The 22,056-nt window shown below is 37.8% G+C and overlaps 1 protein-coding gene across 1 annotated transcript in view; it reads left to right on the forward strand.

Annotated features, from left to right (window-relative positions):
• The window catches only part of RFTN1 (raftlin, lipid raft linker 1), a gene marked incomplete at its 5' end in the record, with an annotated part of 86,851 nt that overhangs the window by 38,020 nt on the left and 26,775 nt on the right, over positions 1-22,056 (forward strand). Inside the window, 2 exons of the mRNA XM_082014563.1 lie at positions 4,983-5,091; positions 18,998-19,409. Of these exons, the coding sequence (XP_081870689.1) occupies positions 4,983-5,091; positions 18,998-19,409 (521 nt within the window). The remainder of the gene's footprint in view (positions 1-4,982; positions 5,092-18,997; positions 19,410-22,056) is intronic.

Here is a 22,056-nt window from a genome sequence, read left to right on the forward strand (position 1 = left end):
CTTTAGTGGCACTAGAGGTCCTATTTAGGATTTGAGACGCCACTCTTTTTAAGTCTCTGGTCCTCAGCCTTTTCTGTATCAGTAACACTTGAGGGTACCCACTACCCTGGGCCCTGATGGGCCTGCAAGCACCGTCCCTTTGCACAGCACCAGCTAGACTGAAATTCCCTCTCAGCTCTTTGCCACCCCATGGTTAAGGTTGTCCATGGTGGTCACAGTGACAGAAAAATCTTTCTTTGGGAAAATCAATAAAAATAAACAAACAATGAGATATGTAACAAAGGAAGAAAAACAAATGAAAGCCCAGGGTATATAAGACGCAGTGAAATTTTCTGTCAGTCTCCATGATTAACCAGGGGTTATCCTCTCCTGGGACTGTGGGCAGGAGGCTGCCCTTCCCCACTGCAGCCACTGTGCTGGCATTCTCTGCATTGTCCCTTCCTTTCCCTCTCAGCTATCACAAAATGCATTATAGTGAGTAGAATCATAGAATCATTAAGGTCGGAAAAGACTGCTAAGATCATCAAGTCCAGCTGCTAACCTAGCACTGCCAAGTCCACCACTAAACCATGTCCCTAAGCGCCACATTTACATGTTTTTTGAACACCTCCAGTGATGATGACTCCCCTCCCTTCCCTGGGCAGCCTGTTCCAATGCTTGACCACTCTTCCAGTAAAGAAATTTTTCCTAAATCTAAATCTCCCCTTGCCCAACTTGAGGCCATTTCCTCTCATCTTATCACTAGTTACTTGGGAGAAGAGACCAACACCCACCTTGACACAACCCCCTTTCAGGTAGTTGTAGAGAACGATAAGGTCTCCCCTCAGCCTCCTCTTCTCCAGACTGAACAAACCCAGTTCCCTCAGCCGCTCCTCATAAGACTTGTGCTCCAGACCCCTCACCAGCTTCGTTGCCCTTCTCTGGACTCAGCAACTCAGTGTCCTTCTTGTAGTGAGGGGCCCAACACTGTACAGGGCATTGTAATGAGTTGGAGTGTACCAGCTTCTCTGGTTCGTCTTAGCTTCCAAAAGTAGTACAGATTAGTGTATCCAGGAGTGCTGCTCTCAGGCCTGGGCCATTTTTAATTAACCCAGGGGGGTTTTTTTATTAGAGGAACAAAGGTAATAAAAAAAACCCTTGAAAGTTTGCAAACAATGAAGGGAGGAAGATTCAGTTTTCCAGCCTTAGAGGAGGAAGAGAAGAGGAAGAAATTGCTGACTGTACATCCAGAAGAAAAAGAAGATCTTTCAAACTGTTGGGACTTACACATTTTTTTGGCTAAAATGATCCCCGCATTTCTCTTTCTCCTGAGAAATATTTTGTGATGGGAAAGTGGAAATTAACTTTACATAAAACCATTGCTTTCATTTTAAAGTATTTTATACATTGGACTCCCAGTAACTTCCTGTGCTATAAAACTGGTAAGAGACTCCAGAGTGTGAATTATTGGGTTATTTCTCAAATGATTGATATCAGTCCTTCTGCAGAAGAGAACAGTGCAGGGACAAGACTAAAGTCAGGAGACCTGAGCTCTGCTTTTGACTTTTCCTCTGACTTCTGTAATCTTGATAGATGTGTGTATTTTGGGGGTCCTACTTTATGGTCTTTAATGAAAGTGGCCCTAAAAGTAGTCCCATTAAATTAATAAAACCAAAACTACAATAATTTCTGTTCAGTATAGAATTTACCTGTACCTATATTTAGCTACTTCTCTATGGCTCTACTAATAATATTCAGAGTTTAATGAGAGACTTTTATGATATTTATGAAATACTTTGTGATTCATATATGAAATGCATTGTTTATTGTAAACAGGCTGGCAATAATTTCTTGCCCACCTGGATTTACTCAGAAAATTATTTTTGCAATCTGTGAAATCCACAGCTCTTTATTATTTTCATGTGAAAAGCTATGGCTTTTGTTTTGTTTGTTTGTTTTTCACAGAATATCAGGCTCTTAAATTTTTCCTAAAAAGGCGAAAACTACCAGTATGGACAAAGACTTGCCTTTAACGTATATAGACATACTTTACTTGAAAGCATTGAAAAATACTTTTTGGTAATATAGAGTACTTCTGTTGGAAGATTTTAACTGAAGATTTTATGGCCTTCGGTAGCATCTGTTACATGTGTTCTGTAAAGTAATGTTCCTAACAGAGTGCAATGGTATTTGATGCAATTTCTTTCATGAGCCCTAGTGCAGAGGTAGCCCTCAGACTCTTAGAGGAAGAATTCCACTGACTCGTGTTTGGCTTAAATATTTACAAGGAGCAAGTGTATTTCAGAGTAAGTGCTTGTTAAAGGAGGAAAACTAAACAGGTCATTTTAAGCAGTTGCAGTAAGAATCACTATATTTTTATGGATATAATCTGTTTCTCAGAGAACTTGTACTTCTTTCAAAGGACTTGGAAGCAGGTCCTCCAGAAACTGCACAAAATCAGGATTCCAGGGAGCTGTTGAGGGGGAGGAAAGAAATTCCGACTTCGTCATACCTGTGTATAAGCCTTGCCAATATAGGTTGTTTTTACAGATAGCCAGTGGGTTTAAACGTGAAAATACAGTCTTTCTCATTCTTTTGGGGCGATTAGAATAGTAAGGTTTTATGTTTGCTACAGCAAGTATTTACAGCAATTCTGCAGTTTGCATGGAGACCTGATCACTATGTAAGAAACAGGTTTGGCAAAAGAGTGGGCACAGAAGTAGCATGGCACATACTTAATTTCTGGGATTTGATATCTTAACTTTGAGTTTGAGCCATGTTATTTCAAAGTCTCTAGACTGGGAGTATTGGCTTCCTCAGGTGGGCTGGAAGAGGGGCTATGATGAGTGCGGTGGGTTGTCCCAGCAAGGGAAATGGTGGAGACGTTAGGTCCTCATGTTTGTGGAGGTTTGGTGGTGTCCCCCCAAAATGGGATTGGTTCTTTAAAAAGGGCTTCCTTGCTGCCTGGTCCTGGTAACCAACTTCTGGTTTGTAACTATAAAACAACCAAAGGACTGGAGAATTGCGTTTGCTCCGTTTGATGCTGCGTTGCAGTATCAAGTGGCAGTTTTGATGGTTTATTGCTTGCTAAAGCATTAGGGAGCCCTAGCTCATACTTACTTCATGCTTATTTCTATCTGGAATATGGCTAGATAACACCAGGGCTACATTTCCAGTTAGTCATACGCAGATTTTAGAAAAAAATGTAGGTACAGTAGTAAGTACTCTATCAAAGAGACTTTATTTTTAAGTTCTTGAATTCATTGAGTTCATTCACGGCAGAAAATCTGCATAGAGTAGATTATCTTATTGAGGACTTCATCTAGAACAGCAAAAATGGTTGTCTGCAGTTCCTGTGTTGTCCCTCACAAAATGATTTTTTTTTTCTTGACAAAGTTGTTCTTTGCCGCTTAAATTAACTTCTGTATGCCTGTTACAAAGAGTAGTGGTGGAACGCTTTTAGTCCACAAATAATGGTTTCTGTAAATCCTATAAAGATGTTTGGATAGTTTCCATGGACACTGATGTTCTGTTAAAATTTTTTGTCCAAATCAAGAACCAAATGGGACCACAAGTTATGAGAAGAACCTAGAAAGGAGGAGAAATAGGGAAAGGACTTCAGTGTTCCCAAACAACTCAGTCTGGTACCGCCTGTCCCACATACAAGTGAGATAAGAGGAATGAAGTGAGAGTACAGCCTATGTGGAAGTGGGAGGATCAAGTACAGAATATAATGTCATTGTGGTACTTCAGAACATTTCTGCAGTATTGCCTAGGAAACACACTGCCAGTTTGCAGTCAGCAGCCTACGCGTCTCATGGCTCCGAGTAACTGTTAGCATCTTGGGAAAACCCCTGGGACCATCTGTAGCTGTTTTACGTGTCACACAATCTCAGTCCTCAGAACAGGGTTTTTACATAGGCATGCTTTTGCAAGCATGGCAAGCCCACAAAGCCCTTGTTTTGTTGTTTCTCTGCTTCCTCAGCACCTCTCAGTTCCAACTTGCACTTTTCTTCCTGTTCTGTAGGTACCGGTGCATCAATTGCTGACCAGGATTAGTTCTTTACTTCAAACTAGATCTTTTGATTCTCCATATGGGATGTTAAGATAACTACTTTGTTACTAATCCCAAGAATTATAGGCTAGCTTTTATTTCTGTACATTCCTCCATGTGTTCCCCTATATTCCCCTGATAAAACAAATGATGCGCTAGGTTTCCACTATTGATCAGGCGTATCAGTCTCCTTTCATGGGAGTCTGGAGGAGACGAAAATTGCCTTCAGAAGCACTGCTTTGCAGTGCACGCCTATGGACTGTTTGTCAAGATCCTTCAGGATAACTTCCAAACTTACCCTTGGCATATTTTGACTGATATCAAGTTACCACAGCACTGATTTGTTCAGCCGATGTATATGGCAGATGCCATACGCTTTGAATTACTTCAGGAGTTAGTGTCTTCTGAAAGAGACGGGATTTCAGACATAGCTTTACATCTCTTAACAACAAAGCATAAGGTAAGACTGAAGTATAGACTGCTTTGATTAGCCCCCGATTTTTGAATGTTGACTTAGAATGGTGGTAAATAAGAGAAGGGTTTAATTACTGTCTATGAAACACGCCCTACATCAGGCAGCAGAGCATCTGTTGGCCCACTGCATTGGAACCTGCTTTCTACATATTCTGAGTTACATCACCTGTGCATCTCCTTGGCATTGGCCATAGGTGCCAGGCTGACAAAGTCTTTCTTGGACAGATAAAGAAATTTGGAAGTCCCTGAGGCATTCCACCATCCACAATCATTGGTGTGATTTCCTTCCCTAGCAAGTAGGTGCAACGCTGTAGCTGCCACTTGTCAGAACTGTGTCAAGCTCATGGAGTGAATGTGTTGGAACCGAAGTTTTGTGTGAAGGTTAGCTCTCCATGAGAAATATTTATAAAGGGGTTGTCTGGGTATCCAGTGTTAACAACAGAAACTGATTTTTTTTTTCTGTCTGCCTCTTTAGGTCTCCAAAAGGTGACATCCATAGTGAAGGATATGTCTTGGAGGTAGAGTGCTGCTCCTCTTTAAACCAACTTTCAGACAAAAAGGACATACCTGATTTTATTAAGAAAGTGAGTAAAAAAAAAAAGCGGGGGGGGGGGGCAGGGCAAAACACAAAATGCAGTATCCTTTTATTTGCAGTATAATTACTGCAGTTCTGTCAGTCTGACAATAGGAATATGTGTACCTTTTGTGCAGTTGAAACACTGCAGAATTGGTGTTTTGTAATTTTAAGTATCTGAAGGGCAATTATATTTATTGAAAGAAACAAGTTTGGTCATATTATTATGAGAAAATGGTTTGTAGTATCACAGGTGACCTCTCACAGATGACATCAACTAAGTTACCAATGTAGAAGACAGTCCTATAATGGACAACATTTTAAATTGAAACAATATATATAACTTCCATTTTAGTCTCAAAATATCCTATTGGATAGTACTGTAGCTAAAAGACCTATTAACTCCTGGAATCACCCATAATATTTAAGTTTTAGTATCACATGATGTTAGCAGTTAGAGGTGGTACTGGCAACCTAAATCCCTTTGTTATCCAGAATAGCGTTGCTTTCCGTAAACTTCTGTATATACTAGGGAATTTGAAGAGAACCCTGCAATTCTTTACTTGTTGCCTTCTTTTTAAAATTATTTTTGATGCTGTAATATTCTGCCAGATTGGAAATTAGCAGGTTATGTCCATTTTAGTGAAGACAGATACATTGTGCATGTTTCAAATTTTGCAGCATCTGTTGTGTCTTATTGCATGTTATAAAAACTAGCATTAAATGCTGTATTTACGTAACCACATGGTGTAAGAATAGGCATACAAAGTTTCAGCACAGGCTGTCTGAGCTTGATAGGGACTCAGCTTGACAGACTACACTCATGTTCAATCTTTCCTTTTTACTATGAATTGTAAAAACTGGTTTAAAAATAATGCAGCTATGACTATCTGATCATCGTCATCATACTTAAAGATATATAGACTTTGGTATCAAAACAAACTGAAGTTTTCTGAACACTTAATAATATTCAAAAGTTTGAGTCCAAATTTCACTTCAGGTTTTACTGTGTTATTGCACTACTGTTCTGATGCTGTCTTGGATTATTTCAATATATTCACACTTAGGCAAAACTGATGTAGTTATTGTGTATTGGTTTCAACATGTTTGATTTTTGTTCTTCAGTTCTTTGAGTCAGAGTAAAAATATAGGCTTATCTGTCACAACTGGTAGCAAAATTTTACATCATTGCAATAGAAAATTTCTTTGCATTTGTAACTTCAGAAAGAGTATGGCTAACATGAAAACAAAATTACAATCCAGGAGTCATCTTATCTCCATAAATATCCAATTCTGAGACTCTTTAGAATGCTTTTCTAGACATGAAAATGTTTCTGTTGGTAGAAGCCGCTTGATTATAAGGTTATGAAGATGCCTTTTTGAAAGATAATAATTCAAACTTTAATAGCTAAAATGTATATTTACTGTTTCTCTGTAGGCTGAGTATGTCGCTCATCCTCAGATGTTATTTGATGTAGAGGAATTAGAAATTCTTTGAAGTTGTTGCTGTCAAGTGTGTGCTGTGTTACTGTCTATATCTGATTAAACACATTGTGAAAGTCTCAACACTTTAATGTAAATCTGACTTGGGAAACAGGACTTGTTTGGATTAGGAGTTAATTGTCATATTAATTAATTTGTCCGAGCAATAAAAGTGTCCATTGCTTTTAAGGGTATATAAAACAGGTGTTTACAAACAAAATACATGAAAAATAAAGGACATTCTTCAAAGAAGGTAGTAACAAAAAGCTGTTAGAGAGGGCAATTGCTTCCTTTCAGAAAAGAACAACCCTATAATTCTTCTCAAGCCGTGGAATACAATTGAAGTTAATAGAGTGTTGTAATTGAATAGGCAAATCCTTGACACAGAGCTTTTTCATAACAGAGGCTTTTAGCATAGGTTTATCTTCTTACTGCATTGCAAATTACTATATTAAAAAAAAAAATAGAGTAGCCATATTTTCAAAACAAAATAACAAGTCAAAATTTTTTCCAACTGTGAATTTACTAAAAAAAATTCCTTAACCCCAAGAAAATGAATTTTATTAATTTTATTATGCACTGCTGAGCAAGTGTTGCTCACATGGACTTTGAACAAGGATGCAATTTTAATAACTTCTTTTCTCAAGTGGCTTTTTGTTGCACTGAAAATGTATGTCAGATTGAATATTAACTGCTTGCTCCTGGCAAACACAAAACAATTTTGCAGTGGCATACAGCATAGGTAATATCTTTTTTTCTTCTTCTGTAACTCCATATAAATGTTTAAGAGTAATGAAGTAGAAACAAGGAAGTTATTTCACCTGGAGAATGTGTCTTGCTCACTGAAACAAAATGCCTCAGTACAATGTTGCCTATAAAACATCTAAGAAATGCCAACCTGCGTTCTGTTGCTGAGATCCTTCTGCGCTTCGGGACTCTGTCCCAGTTACCTACTCTCTTAGGTATGTTTTTGCCACCACTGTGGTTTCTGACCACGGTAAGAGCCATGGAAGAAGAAAGGCAGTTAAATATTGGGGACATAATGTTGGATAGGATATGCTCTTCCTGTACCTTAAAATCATGTTGACATCACCATGTTCTGTTTGTCCTTTCATATCAACAAGAATCTAGTGCAGCTCAACCTGACCTAAAGAGCTCAAACAGTCCCATGGTGTCTTTGTCATGTAATTCCTGGGCAGTGAGAGTAGTAACTTAACTGTTGTGTATGTACTTTACTGCTGTATTGGTATTAGCACTCCTGTCTCTAGCTCTCAGGCAAAACAGAGATTAAAGATTTGCTCATCTGCTTTTTAATGAGCAAAGCTAACTTCTCAACTTCTGATCACTGTAGCTCAGATCATTCTGAAGTTGCTGCAAGTCAGAGATGTTACTTCTAAGACACTGTATTTTGTAATACTTTGACTTGTGTCTCACATCAAATAGGGTAGCCTTTAATTACTTCCTTAGTTGTTCTTTATTTCTGTGTATCCTGTTATCGTTTTTTTCATCTGAGAGTGTTCTCTTAAATCTGCTGAGACAAGTAAGGGAAGGAGAAGCTAGGCTGACATCCCAAGAAAAGAGTTATTTTGGATACGCAGTCATATATGAATGCCAAATATGTTTCTCATGACCTTTGTTTTCCACATCAATGTGAGTTACGTGCTCTAGAAGAACTGTAACAGTGAGAAGGTTTTAATCCTGTGTTCACATCTTTGCACTGTTGGTGAAAGGCTAGGAAATGAAGGGTATTTTCTGTACCATTTCTTCCCAGTTCTGACTTCTGAAAATTTAGGAAGCACATCTTTGTATGCTTGGTTGCTTGCTCTGTCAGAAGGAAATTCTTGTATGTTAACTTTTTTTCAGTTTGACCTCATTGCAGGGTTCTTATTTCTTGTCCCTGTGGACTCATTATCCTTCCCTGGGGAAGTATGATAAGCACAGAAAAGCATGTTTTAAAAATGCTGTAGCTTATCTGAAATCCAAATGCAGACATCTTCCTTTTGTGTTTTTGACTAGACAAGGGCCTCTCCCTGTTGGTCTGTCCTTACTTCACTCAGAAATGAGTCTAATTTCTTCCAACAATTCTAAGGCCATACAGATGAATAATTGGGTTTGCGTTTCAGAAGTGGACCAGTTCAGCTTGGAACACAACTGCCATCTTGAAACACCTATGTAATGCTTATCTTGTGATGCAATCAGCCGTATGAGACAGTGTTTCTCAAATCTGCTCATTGCTGTTCCCTCTGTTTATAGTCTTGGTGAAGTTCGGTGAGCATACAGATGCCGTCACCAGCACTAGCTTAAAAGGTGCCACGAACATTTCATTCCCTGAAGTGGTCCTCTGAACAGCTTCTGTAATCCAAAGTACCCCATAAATAATCTTGCTTCCTGCAGATGTAGTGACTTTGCCCATAAGTTTGTTGACAATTATTTTCTAGTAATAGCATTGCTGGGCCAAGGAAGCAATGGTACCTCTCAGACTTAGAGTGGGACTGACTCCAGGGAGGAATATGCCAAAAAAACATTGCAAGGACACTGCCACCCATGTACTTGTTCTAGAGTTGGCATCTGAAACAGTGACCACCAGTTCTTCCTGGTACAGGCAAGTTGCGTAGGGAATTGGACTATTTTGAAAGAAAGGCCATACAGTACTAACACTTGTATGAAGAACTCGCATCTTACATTGCTGAAAGGATCTACTGTATTTGAGCTCTCTTGCCAGTTTTATGGAATATATGCTATCAACTGGTATTTACTGGAATTTTTCTAAATGTCTTCTAAAAAAGAAAATGTTATCAGGAATAGAAAGGGCATGAGAAATTAGTATGTTTCAGATGTTAGTTTATGCACTGGAATTTAATACATATTACTACCAACAAGTTTAAACTGTAGTTGAATTTACACAGTGTACTCCTGAAAGGCGAGACGTTTCTTGCAGGGATTTGATTCTCCTGCCCGTTATCTGCCCTCAAGCCTTCGGAGAGAATGGCAGGCAGGCGACTGGCTGAGTAGTCAGGTAGACTGCTACTTGCCCCAACCAACCACAGGTCAGTCTCGCTGCACATTTCTCCATATCGATGTTTTTATCAAACTACAGAGATACTTCTTTTCCTGCTGTATTATTTTTTACCTCCTTTCATCTGTAGCTGTTTTGGTGTTACTGAGATAACTGCTGTCTTAGCTCACACGCATCGTTTTCTGGAGAGTCATCTGTATTATGGCTCTAATTGATGAAGAATTTTTGTATTAATATTGGTGTTAAAAGACAGGTTAATTCGCCAGCCTCTTTTAAGTTGATAGGTAGAAGCAGGGTTGGAGTATTTAAGAGGACTTCTGTTTCTCCCATAAAATAAGAACTGAATACCTATGTGAATTGTCAAGAGCTTTTAAAATATTTTCCATAGATGTTCCTAGTCAAGGGATTGATTCAGCTAGAGTTGACTATTTGCTTATTTCCTACATATTTACTGACATCAGAATGAACATTTGTCTTACATGATCAAAACAAGGGACTTCATGTATCCATGTAGTGTGTGAAAGTGATATTAAATAATTTTGAACTCTTCAACTTCTGAGTTTTAAAACTCTGTTCAGCATCCAACTATGAAACGTCAAGGAGATATGGAAGATGAGAAATGTGTCATAGGACAAATTTGTCCATAATAATATGTATTTTTATATATGTGTGTAATCATTAGTGTTTTTAACAGTATGACAAGCAAATGGGAAGACAAAAGTCTGCAATTTCCCAGGAAAAAATGAATGTGATAATTACTAATCTTGTGGGTTTTTTATTTATAATCGCTAAGAAAAATACTGGGTTTTATATATAGTTGTTCCGGTATTTCTCACATTCTTGTCTCTTTTTGTTTGTCATTTCTTATTCTTCATCCTGTAATCTTTGCATTGAGATTTCTTTTTTAGAAGGAACAAGGAGGTGCAGCTTATGTGTTCTGAAGAGCACTAGACTGTGGTGGATTTCTTGACTCTGTTGCTGCAGTCTTACAAGGATCTATTCCGTGAAGTTTTTGATTGCTCTGTTGGTGCCAGGGTTTGTTAGATGGATATTGTAATCCGCAGCATTATTCTTTACTTTAGATATGTTTTAGCTGGCCTGTTCAGAAATTTCCTGCAGGGTATACAGTCAGAGCAGGTGGCAGCAAAAGATAGAAGAAGGGAAAAATTGAGTCTTTAATATTGCTCAGAGGATCGTTCTTCAAATGAATAAGCAGTTCGAATTTACTTCTGTGGCTACAATATGACCCCTCTAGAGTACTGTTTATTACCTAGGATTACTTATCTAGATGTGATCTCAACCTCTTCTAAAATCATTTCCATCCTTAAAACAAACCCAAAAAATCCCACCTCAAAACCTTCACTCTCTAGGGTATTTGCAAAAGAACAATACATTTATTTCTTTAGCACATTGTAATGAAAACCATTGCTGAGCACTTAGCTGACTGGTTTGTTTTCTGCGTGTTTTCAGTGCAAACAGAGCCCCTATTTTATTTTTAAGTATTTGGATCTTAGAAGTAGATATGGTCATGAAGCAGAAGTTGAAACTCAACTTCAATGGTTCAGCTGTTTGTGATCTGCTGTGATAATATTTATTAAAGTGCATTTTGTTAACGTTTTGTAAGTGTATATATAACAAGAGATGGTAAAAAATAGCATGTACTGTATCTTAAACAGCCTGGTGTGAAGGGAAACATCTGTTCCTGGTTAAGCTTCTTTCAACTTGTGTTCTTTTGACTAAGCCCTGTAAGAGTGGTGTTGATATATATCTTCCATGAACATTGCAAAACTGTTTTCAGGACTCTCCCAGGAGCCTGGTAGTGCTTTTATAATCCTTTGCCCCCAGCAGCTTTCAGAGTCATCCTCTTGACCAAGATAAAAATAGATGTTATAAAGTATGTAGTTGATGTTTTTAACGATCCCACTTCTGTCTGGTGGGAAGAATAACTTTTTTTTTTTTAATAACTATGATAGTATTTTATACTGTGCTGGAATAAAATATGGGCAAATTGTTCAAATTGTACTTTTGGCTATGAGTAACAGATGGCTTGATGAAACAATATGATTTTAAAGTAACACTCTTTGGTTTAAAAGAAAGTGTTCCCTGCAAATTAAATGTAAAGTCTGTAAGTTTGAGACTGAATTCTTAATTTTTAAAATATTCCCGTTGTCCTGAACCTTTTGGTATTTTGTTTTCATTGCTTAGGACAGAGATGGACTAAACCCGCGTGCCAGTTTTGAATCACTTTCATACCAGCTGATCACAAATAAGTGACTGTTTTCTGATGTTCTACAAAGAACACTGAATTGTGTTCATCCAGCTAAAATAATTGTTAGACACAACACTCAACCATCCATCTCTATAAGTCTTTATTTTCCCTTTGCTTATGTTCGTGCATTAGTGTAGGATTTTCTCTCAAAAGATTCATGCACAAGACTGAGGTCTGCATTTTGAAAATGCCTGTTCTCTAGCACAAGTGCTGGGACAGAGTTTCTACAGACTTTTTTTTGACTGTGTATATCAAGTATTTGTGTTGAGTGAGCATAGCTGGCTGCCCTGTAGCAGTTTATCCCAGGTCTAAAACAATTTTTAGGGAAGAGATTTTAAATGATGTGGATAAATTCAGGGTTTCTTTTCAGAGTTTAGGGCAAGGATGGGAGGATGCAGGTATGTTACATGGTTTGTGGGCGGTACCACCCAAACCTTTTTAGCCTGTGTCCAACAATGTTTGCCCTTTGCTAGCTCTGTGAAGGAACAAATGCTAAAATAAGATAATAATTTGAGAAGAATCATTGCACCCAAGACCACAGAGGATGAGACATTGTGGTTTCAAGAGCTGCCATTTAGTGAGATATGCTGAAAGGAGTAAGTGTACTTGCACCACACTGCATTACATGTTTAGTATGGTTATATTGTTCTCAGGAATGAACGTACAGCTAACGCAAGCTGAAGAGGAATTTCAAGTTGTTACTCCCATCCCTGCCTTGGCTCCAGTAGCAGGAGACATATAGCTTTCTGTAGCTTAATATCTCTTGGCAGCACTGTCTTAAGAGCCCATCTTCTGTTTTATTCAGCATAGCGGTAAGTTGCAGTAGCTTCTTGCTTCACAACATTTCTCCCTGCTCTGTTTGTAGCTTTCAGTTCCCTTTTGCAGAGGCTACTACTAATGAGCATGTTGTAAAACTGCAAAGCTTGCTTTCTTTTCCCTGTTCAGTGCCTTTTTATGCTCTACCACAAATGCAACAAGAGCTTCAAGTGTCAAGTCAATGGTTCCTATTGAATGGGCTGTGTACTGCAAAGATGGAACATCAGTGTATGTTTGTTTCTTCAAGAAACTCATTAGTTTTTAAATTTTGGGTTTGTTTTTGGACTCTATTATCTTCTCTTGGATCTGTCAACTTCATTCTAATAGTCTTATCCAAAGTTCGTGAACGGTAAAATTATGGTTAAGGTTTTCATTGGAAGTATCAATATAAACACTGTCAACAACACTGCTTAAAGTATGACTCCGTGGTTTGGGATTATGGTGACATTTTTCAAGGCATCCCTCCAGTTTTTTATCCCTGATGGTCTATTTTGATGTAACTGACAGTGAAAATACTTGGTAATTTGAAAGCCTGAATGCAAACTGGGATTTGACTTTCTAAAAGCTACATTTATTTTACTTGTATTTATATGAACTAGCTATCTCAAATTCAGAATTGGTGAGTGTAAACTAGAAAAGGTTAAAAATGCATGGGAAGTACAGGCTTAAATGACAGAGCATCCTAGTCAGAAAGTTGCATGGTTTGGAAATCTGCAAGTAGTGAAACAGTCTCAGAGTAACAGGACAGAGAAATGATTAGCAGTTGCTGCTTTGCTGTTTGATTAGTGGAATTATCTTTTTTTGTAACGTAATATTAGAGATGCAAAAATGCCGAAGTCGCAAAAGTTTTGAGTCATCTAGAAAGAACTAAACCCCTCTTTCAGAACATTAGCTAAGCTTAGTTGGCTTTAAAATAACAGTAAGCTCCTGATGACTGTTGCTGTCTTCTCAGGAAGGGAGCATGTGAGACCTACAGAAAATATCAGAGGCTAACTAAAAGCCTGTCTTAATTTTAAACATCTGTTTTCAGAAATGAACAAACTAGAAGGGGGATGTGCAGTATTAGTGATGAAACATGTACTACTAAATATTAATGGAGGACATAGTTGGAAGACTGTAGTCTTGAACATCCTTTTCCAGTTTCAACTCCTGCCATGCAGTACATAGCGTTCTCAAACCACAAGATCACATTCTTTGCGCGAAGATCCCTAGTGCTATGTCTGTTGTCAAAGGAGATTTGCTTGAATCCTAAAAAGAAGGTAGAAAAATACAGTGATCTTGTTTCTGGTGCACTTTATGAGATCCAATGCCTCTAACATTGTTCTTTTAAAAACAACAACCAAATAAACAGACAGACAGACAAGCATTTCTTTTATTGGCTAAGACAGTTTATGCTTGGTTTAAATAGATAGCTCTGAGCAAAATTAACTAGCTATTGTTTGAAAGGCCATATGTTTGGCCATCAGTAGGACTAAGTAGCAGTCTTTCCCTTAGTTCACGGCAGAGCTAACTAAATGCATCTGACCATTGGAAAATCAATTCATTGCTCCTAGAGAATGTTGTCCTTTCTCCAAGCGCATTTTTCCTATGTGTGCTTTTTGTAGATTGTTTCTGTTGTTTGTTTTTATATTAGCAGCAGTCCCCTTTACTGAGTTGCTACGACATTCTTTCGGTACCTTGTTACAGCAAACCTATTAATGAAATGTTCAGTCCTAATGCCTAGGTTTTGAAGGTGTTTTTTTCCAGATCATCAGGAATTGTAAGCCTTGAGACCATTTAGGACTGCTATAAACTGGAATACCTGGTGACATTAATAAAACTGCTTTTCCTCTGGGTGCATCCCAAAAATGTTCAGCTCCTGGCATACAAGAGTTAAGAGAAATTCCTAACAATTGTCTTATTAAATCATCTGTTTGAAAACCCTTATCCAAGAGAGATATCCTCATTATTATATTACTGTGCATTATTTCCCATATTTATTGATGCAGGTGGAATACTATCCTGAGCTTGCAGGAAGTGTTTGATTTGTTGTGTTCCATCCCATGGGAGAAATGTACAGAATCTCCCTGTAAGCAATTACTGAAGCTGACAAACGTATATGATTCTGTTCAGCATGGGATCTATATCCTTGAGCGTCTGTATTTATAAGTAGAACCATCATGCTCACTATGAATAGGAGATTATTACGGAGCTGATAATGCAACAAGAAACGCAGAATCACAAACAATATGTGGACTGCATAATGAACTTGCCAAGTGTCTCTATTCTAAATAGATTTGGAAAAAAAACCTATATGTGGCTGTTCAAAATGAGCTTTTGACCTGGAATCTCTGCACTTCTTTCATGGCTGTGACGCCTGTAGTTTAAAAACAAGTAGTTTCCAGAAAAGAGGATTTCATCGTTCAGCCATACTGTTGCCAGGTGTGGTTTTACAGATCTTTAAATTAGACTGTCAGCCATTTTCTAATTAGGTAGGGAGCCTTCAAGAGAACCAGAATTATTAAAAAGACGGGACATAAATTTGCTACATCAACATAATTTTTAGTGGCACCACTTTGTGCTGCTGATGGTTCCTTTTTTCCAAATACAGTATAAAAATAGCGGTCAGACAGTTCTGAAATAAACAATAACAATTCACAATTGTTAAGAAATGTTAACAATTTTAGCTAGGGCACTTGTGTTAAGGTAGTGACATCGGGGTTGAACACGGTGCTTGTCCCTATTCTTGCTAGAGTTAGTGGGAGATTTGGTATTTATTTCACAGATAAAGGCTAAATCTGTCATTTTTTTTCCCTTGGGGAAAATGCCAGGTTTCTAATCAAGCAAATTACAGGGATGACATTAAATTCTTTAACTGCCTTGGCCCTCTGTACACATGAAACTTCACCCCTTCTTTAAGCAGGTTCTATTTTTAAACTGGCATAAATCAAATTTGTTGCAAGCCAATTATAAACGAATTTGGATGTACCCACTTGGGGGTTTACCCAGATTGAAATAAATGAGTTAAGTTCTGCTTCTGTTGTTGAACAATAACATCTTTTGTGATGGAGACCTGTTCTTGTATTTGTGGTTAATATCATGCAAACAGCACTTCATGAAGCAATAAAAATTCTGTTCCTATCTGGGGAAAGAACCAAAGGGGTTTTTTTTTTTTAATTTTAAATTTTGTTGGAATTTCCCTTTTAAAAATATCCCAAAATGTAAAGAGCAAGTATCTAGCATATTTAAAATACGAAAACAGGTCAGTAAAACAACTGAAGTTAGTATGGATCACCTAATGTAAGGGAGTTTTTAATCTAGCTTTTTCTGGTGTGGAAAGTGGTGGAGATGCAGTTGTTCTGCTTTTTATGCTTTTTTCTCTCATTTAGTCATGCAATGTAGTATGACAACGGCCTTTGTTAGTACTCGTAGGACTCTAAACTGGCACATGAAGACAAGGAATTCTAGTGTTTATCTGAGCTGGAATATGTTCAGGGTGATCTTGTCAGGATAGCATCATGTTCTTCCCGTTCAGGTCAGTTTTACCCCTGCTTTGTCCCATGCAATTCCCAACACCACATCTGCTAAGGTATTTTCCCAAAAGGCTGGAACAGATGTATCTGTCTGTGTGTACCAGCACAGGATGCCTCAAAGAGTCCAAAAACCACAGGTGGCTGATTAGAAACAGCCCTTCAGCCCTGTGTAGCTCCTGTGCATGACCTGTCCAGGTACTGAGGTTTGTTTGGGCTTAAATCTGGGGTTTTGTTTTTTATAATTCAAGTATTCAATATTTCAAATACAGGAAACAGGAAATGTGAACGTGTACTGGATGGCATAATTCATACTGGATGGCATAAGTCATTCTGGATGTGAAAGCAACTAAAATCTCGTACTATTTAATCTCTCAATGGGATGCTGAAAAATCAAATTGTCTTTGTGTGTAGTTTGAAAATGTTCAAGCTTTATACTTTATGATGAGAGCTAGCCTCTCCGTGGTTGGTGGAAAGTTGGAAGGAAAGACTGTGTCTGCTGATATATCACTTCACTGTTCTGCAGCTTGCATTTCACTGTTGATGTAACATTTCCTGCTAAATTGACTTTATTGAAAATAATGAGATTCTTCATTCTCATTTATGTAATTGGGAAGATTTGAAATTTTTGAGGTTTAAATAAGATTTTGTATTCTGTATACTACCGATGAACTTGTTGGGAAAGGGCGTTGAAGATACAGTCTTTTTCCAATCCTTCTGCTAAACTACTAGGCTTATACAGCTTAGACTATCATTCAGTCCTTAGTTCCTCCTGTCTGCATTCCGAGAGCAAGAGCCTCAGAAGAAAAACCTCAGCATCAGGTATTCCTTAGAACAAACACTTTTTTTTTTTTTTTTTGAGTGAGCCAAGGCTGTAAAACATTGCTACAATAGCTGTGAAAGCTGTTCCAGCAAAGCACAGCGTGGGAGAATCTGGTATAGATTGACAAGCAGTCTTCATTGACAAGGACCAATAAAATTACTACATACCTACTACTATCCTCAAACTCTTAACAGTGCATACTAGTTAAATTTCTATAATTAGTTGCCCTGCAGCCTACTAAACAAATGTTGTGGTGTGTCTGTAAATTAGTGATAAGAGATGAACTGAATTTTTAACGCTGTCATTGACTGTATAAGAAGGTATTTGTAAAGTTACAACAGGGAGTCAGGACTAGTAAGCATATTATGAATGCATCTATCATTGACAGTCACTTAAACCTTCCTGAGGAAGCTAGTTACATGCTAACTTTCTTCGTGGACAGATAATCATTTGATCAGGATACTAGTAGTATTTTTATTTGAAGGTTATTGTCCTCTGTAGCTATGAGCTTTAGTTAAGTCAGCATCCCATGTTCGCCAGGCTAAACACCTGTGAAGACGATTGCCTTGTTTCCTGGAGAGCTCTTTTTAAGTTCCTGTGATCACAAAATCAAGAGTTAATTTAGCATGGAAAATATAATCGTGGTTTGAAAGAGGAAGTTCTTGTTGTTGATCGGGTATCATCTGTAGGTTTGTGTGTTCAGAACAGTAACACGTTACCAGGAAGCAGATGATTTATTAAAAAAAAAAAATTTCTGTGTAGGGAAGATGCAGAAATGAGCTTCCTATTAAGTTTAAAAAAAAAAAAAAAAAAAAAAAGTTGTACAAAATTCTTCCTATTTACTCACTACGGAAAAAAAAGGCCTGAACTGTTTCACATAAGTTCATATTAAATTGAGCCTCAGAGAATAATTAAGACACTTTAACTGTCATTCCATACCATGTCTGGAATGACATGGTATGCAGAGAAAGTGAAATTATTTCTCTATTCTCAATGCATTTCTTTTTGAAATATTTATATGTGTTTAGACTTTACATTATATGAAGAGTGTACATTACATGGAAACCTTTCCTTTTCAGTGGGTGATTTTGATAAATGAATCAGCAGACACTCATGTTTTCACAGAAGTCTGGCTCTCGCTGCAGCTTCTGGGTATGAGGACGGTGGGGCTGGTGACTTGAAATGGATGGTCCATCTGTAGTGCTGAGTCTGCCTAAAGCAGATCTCTCTCTCTGCTTTGTCTCAAACCTTCCTTAGTTAATTCCGGCTTTGTCTAATTATCGTTACTACCAGCCAATGCTTTTTTCTTAGGACCTTCTGTGATTTGACTCCTTCATTTTCCTCCTTTACTGAAAGTGTACAGGATTAATGATAGCACCCCTCAGTTTCCATTTTAATTCTTCTTAGCTCATCTCACAACACCTTTTTCTATTGAGTTCTGTATCTTTCCAAAAGGGATGTGTTAAAAGAGCTTTGCTTTTATGTACTCATTGTGTGGAAGTTTGCCATTTGTGTCTCAATCCAAAATAGGACAATCAACAACTGTTGTTATAATGGTGCATGTAACAGAGAGAATTAATAACCTTTTCTTTGCATAAATGTCATGATCGCACACCTAATACAGCCAGAAGATGTAATATTAAAGTCCTGGACTTCATAAGGTTGATAGTAAAACTTTGTGTGAGTGATACTACTTCTGGTAATTTAGCATAAATAAACTTTTCAAACAGATACTTTGTCCCTTGTGAAAAAATATGTAGGCATTTTCTCTCCCTTTTTTTTTTCCCTCCACTTTTGCATTATTTCAGATGGTTTACTGAACTTTTCATCATCCTTCTCTACAATGTAACTTTTAATGTAAATGTAACATGACAATTTCTTGTGGTAGTGGACAAAAGTAGCAAAATTACATGCTAGCTGCCTTGAAGGGTGTTATTTTCTGTATTTCTATTTAGCTAAGACAGCTTGACGGTTAAAAATCTAATCTTCTTTGACTTGTAGATTCAAGATGCTGCAAGTCAAGGCTTGAAATTTGTTGGAATTATACCTCAGTACCATTCCCAAAAGAACTGTCTTGTCAGCGCCTCCCTGACACCCGCCAGTAACAACTCTGTGCAATCAAGAGATAATAAAAATGTTTCAAATTACCCGGAGGATCATGCTTCAACGGATGGCGAGAAAATAGATGGCATTAATGGATGCAATACTCCAGCAGTCAGTGAGGAGAGTGCTGACCAGTGTGCCACATCCAGGGAGGGCTGGAGAGGTGAAGGACAGGCTACTGAAGAGTCTGCAAAGGGAAGTGAAGAGCAGTTTCAGCATGCGAACCCAAGTGTAACAGAAGCAGCAGACAAGCCGAATGGACTTGGGGAGAATGAAACACCAGCACGATGCTTAAAACCACTTACTGGCAGTAAGTATTGTAGTGACCTCTCATACATAAAAGCCAGGTTAAAATTGCCTCAATTATGTTCCCATATGTTCCCAGCTCCTTTGCGGGTGGGGAGGCAGGGAGGACCTTACCACCATAGTAGCAAAGAAAAGATGCACCAAATGAGCCATTTAACCTCATTTCAGCATGGTTACACAGTTCACAACGACTGAGCATAAGTCAGATGGCAAATGAAGAGATGATACAAGCAGGTGCAACTTTGTTATGGCCCGTTTGTGTGTCTGAGTGTAAAGACTTATTTTTGTCTGCTGTTCAGCTAAAGTGGTTCATTTCTGTATTTGTTGCGATACCCTGAGCGCTCTTGATCTTTGTATCTTTTTGTCCATTTGAATAAAAAGCCCTGCTAATCTGCCTGACAAGGTTTTGCAGCAATGGAAGGAATGAGTCACAAAGCCTTATCACAGTTAGCCCCTTTGTAGCAGGTGAACAGATAGCTGAAATTAAACCACATCAGGAACAGCAGCAATATATGTGATCCGTACTGTGAAGTCTCCTCATATCCTATAGTCAGGCTGGGGTCAGTGCTACAGTCAGAATTGTAGTTACTGGAAAGCAGCAGTTATTTTTGTTAATGGGTCATGTTTGCTAATTCATAATAAAGGTCCTTTTGGTAACGGTGCTCCTATTAATTTGCCTTCCAGTTCTCATTTTTTGGTAAGATTATTCTTCATATACCAGTTTTCTTTCTTTCACTTCTTTGACATATTTCTCCTCACGTGTGCTTTCACCTTCTAAATGTCATTTTATGCCATATGCCATTTTATCAAAAACCAAAAGTCTCAGCTGAGGTCTCAAAGTACCCTCTTTAAGGTGTTTGTTGCTCAGAGGTTACTTCAGTAGCAGGAATTGTAGTTAAAAATAGGATGTAGACCACCGTAATACAGAAAATGAAAAAGTCATCAGAAAAAAATATTCTTGCTTCATTACCAGTTTAAACCTCAAAATATTTTTCATTCCTGTATTTGCTTAGAGCCTAGAAAACTGTGTACACTCATTTATCTTACAACTTTGCTTACTTTCCTTACAAGCTACAAATCTACATAAGGAAATTCCATCTACATTCCTTTCAGCTGGTACTGTCCTTGACTTTAATTTATCCCTGTTCTTTATGTCTTACATAGATTCAGTCAAACAATCTTACCCCTTTGGGGATTTTGTATGTAGGACTGAGAATGACTTTGCGTTGTACCCTCCTTGGGCTATTGTCTTGGTTTCCGTTGCATTTCAGTGTAATTAGCTTTTTGCCTTCAGATTTGGATCACACTCTAGTAACTTTTCACCATACTTACTTTAATTTTTGTAGGGCAAAGGGTCAGCCAGATTTGGTCAAAGCATAGCTATTATTTGGAAATTTTTTTCTGGTTTACACTGGAATCTTGCACATTATAATACCTCTCAGTTTTATAGTTCTAAATCAGTTATCTCCAAGTCTAATCAGACCAGTTCTTTCTCTTTATGATACGCTGTCTTTGAGAGACTTAACCTAGCAAGTTTAATAATCCTTTTGATGCTGTTCTTCTCTATACTGAACGGTGGAAATCTTTTGCCACAAGTAACCCTGTTCTCAGTATTTCTGCATAATGTGAAGTTGGATCACCTTCAATATTCCCAATTTCTGTCTGTCTGTAACACCCCAGGATTTTATTACAGCTGCTGATTTGCGAGATGAGTGGTGTTTTTTTTTTTTTAAATGCCTTTTGTTTCCTTATTTATCTTTATTTCTTTGAGTGCTTTTTGGATTTATTTATTTCTCATACATTTTTTTAAATTGCTGAGTTATGCAAGTACTATCCAAGACTAAAGGTCTGAGAAGGCAATTTTATGTGACAGTTCACCTATAGTAGGGTTTTCCCAAATCTATTGCCTGTACAACATTGCTGATTTCTTTATTACTCTTGTATGAGTTTTTGTTATTACAGCACTCCCTTTTCCTCACATGGAAAATATTTCAGTCTTTGGCACCGGTTCTCCATCCTTCCTTGGGAACGTGAAGATAGAAAGCATCAGGTGATTTGTTGGGGTTTTTTTTCCAGTTAGCCTAGTTATTCCATAGGAAGTTACCACTCTTGAACTCCTTTTTCCCTACATAAAACTTCAGAATCTTAATTGTGTTCTTTGTTTTAGGTTTTGTACTATTCAAGTGTTACTTTTATGTTTCTTCATTTTTTTCTGAATATTTTGTAGTGCTCATTCACTTTCCCTTTATTATAGGGCTCTTCAAAATAGAGTTGAAAATTATTTGCCTCTGAACAAGGCACAGATATTCCAATGGTATGTCCAAAAGTGCTGTGTTACCTAGAACCAAACTTGTCCATGCTTGAGCAGTCAGGTTTGCTGGTGAAAATTGTTGTTGATAGCAACTTGAACTGTGGGTGTTTAGGACTGGTGTACTATACACTCAATAATGGTGACAAAGTCAACCACTGGAAGACTCCCACACATTTTAATGCATGTTGTCAACAGCCCAGTGTCAAGTCCAAATTATCATCTCCCTATGGTTTTCCAGTTCCATGATTTGCTATTGTTAATATAATGTCTTCATATACACCAAAAAGATCTCCATTTCCAACAGGAGTCTATTTTGGGGGTCAGAATCAAAACAATCATA

The sequence above is a fragment of the Phaethon aethereus genome (assembly GCF_964289735.1).
Source record: "Phaethon aethereus genome assembly, chromosome: 2".
NCBI lineage: Eukaryota > Metazoa > Chordata > Aves > Phaethontiformes > Phaethontidae > Phaethon > Phaethon aethereus.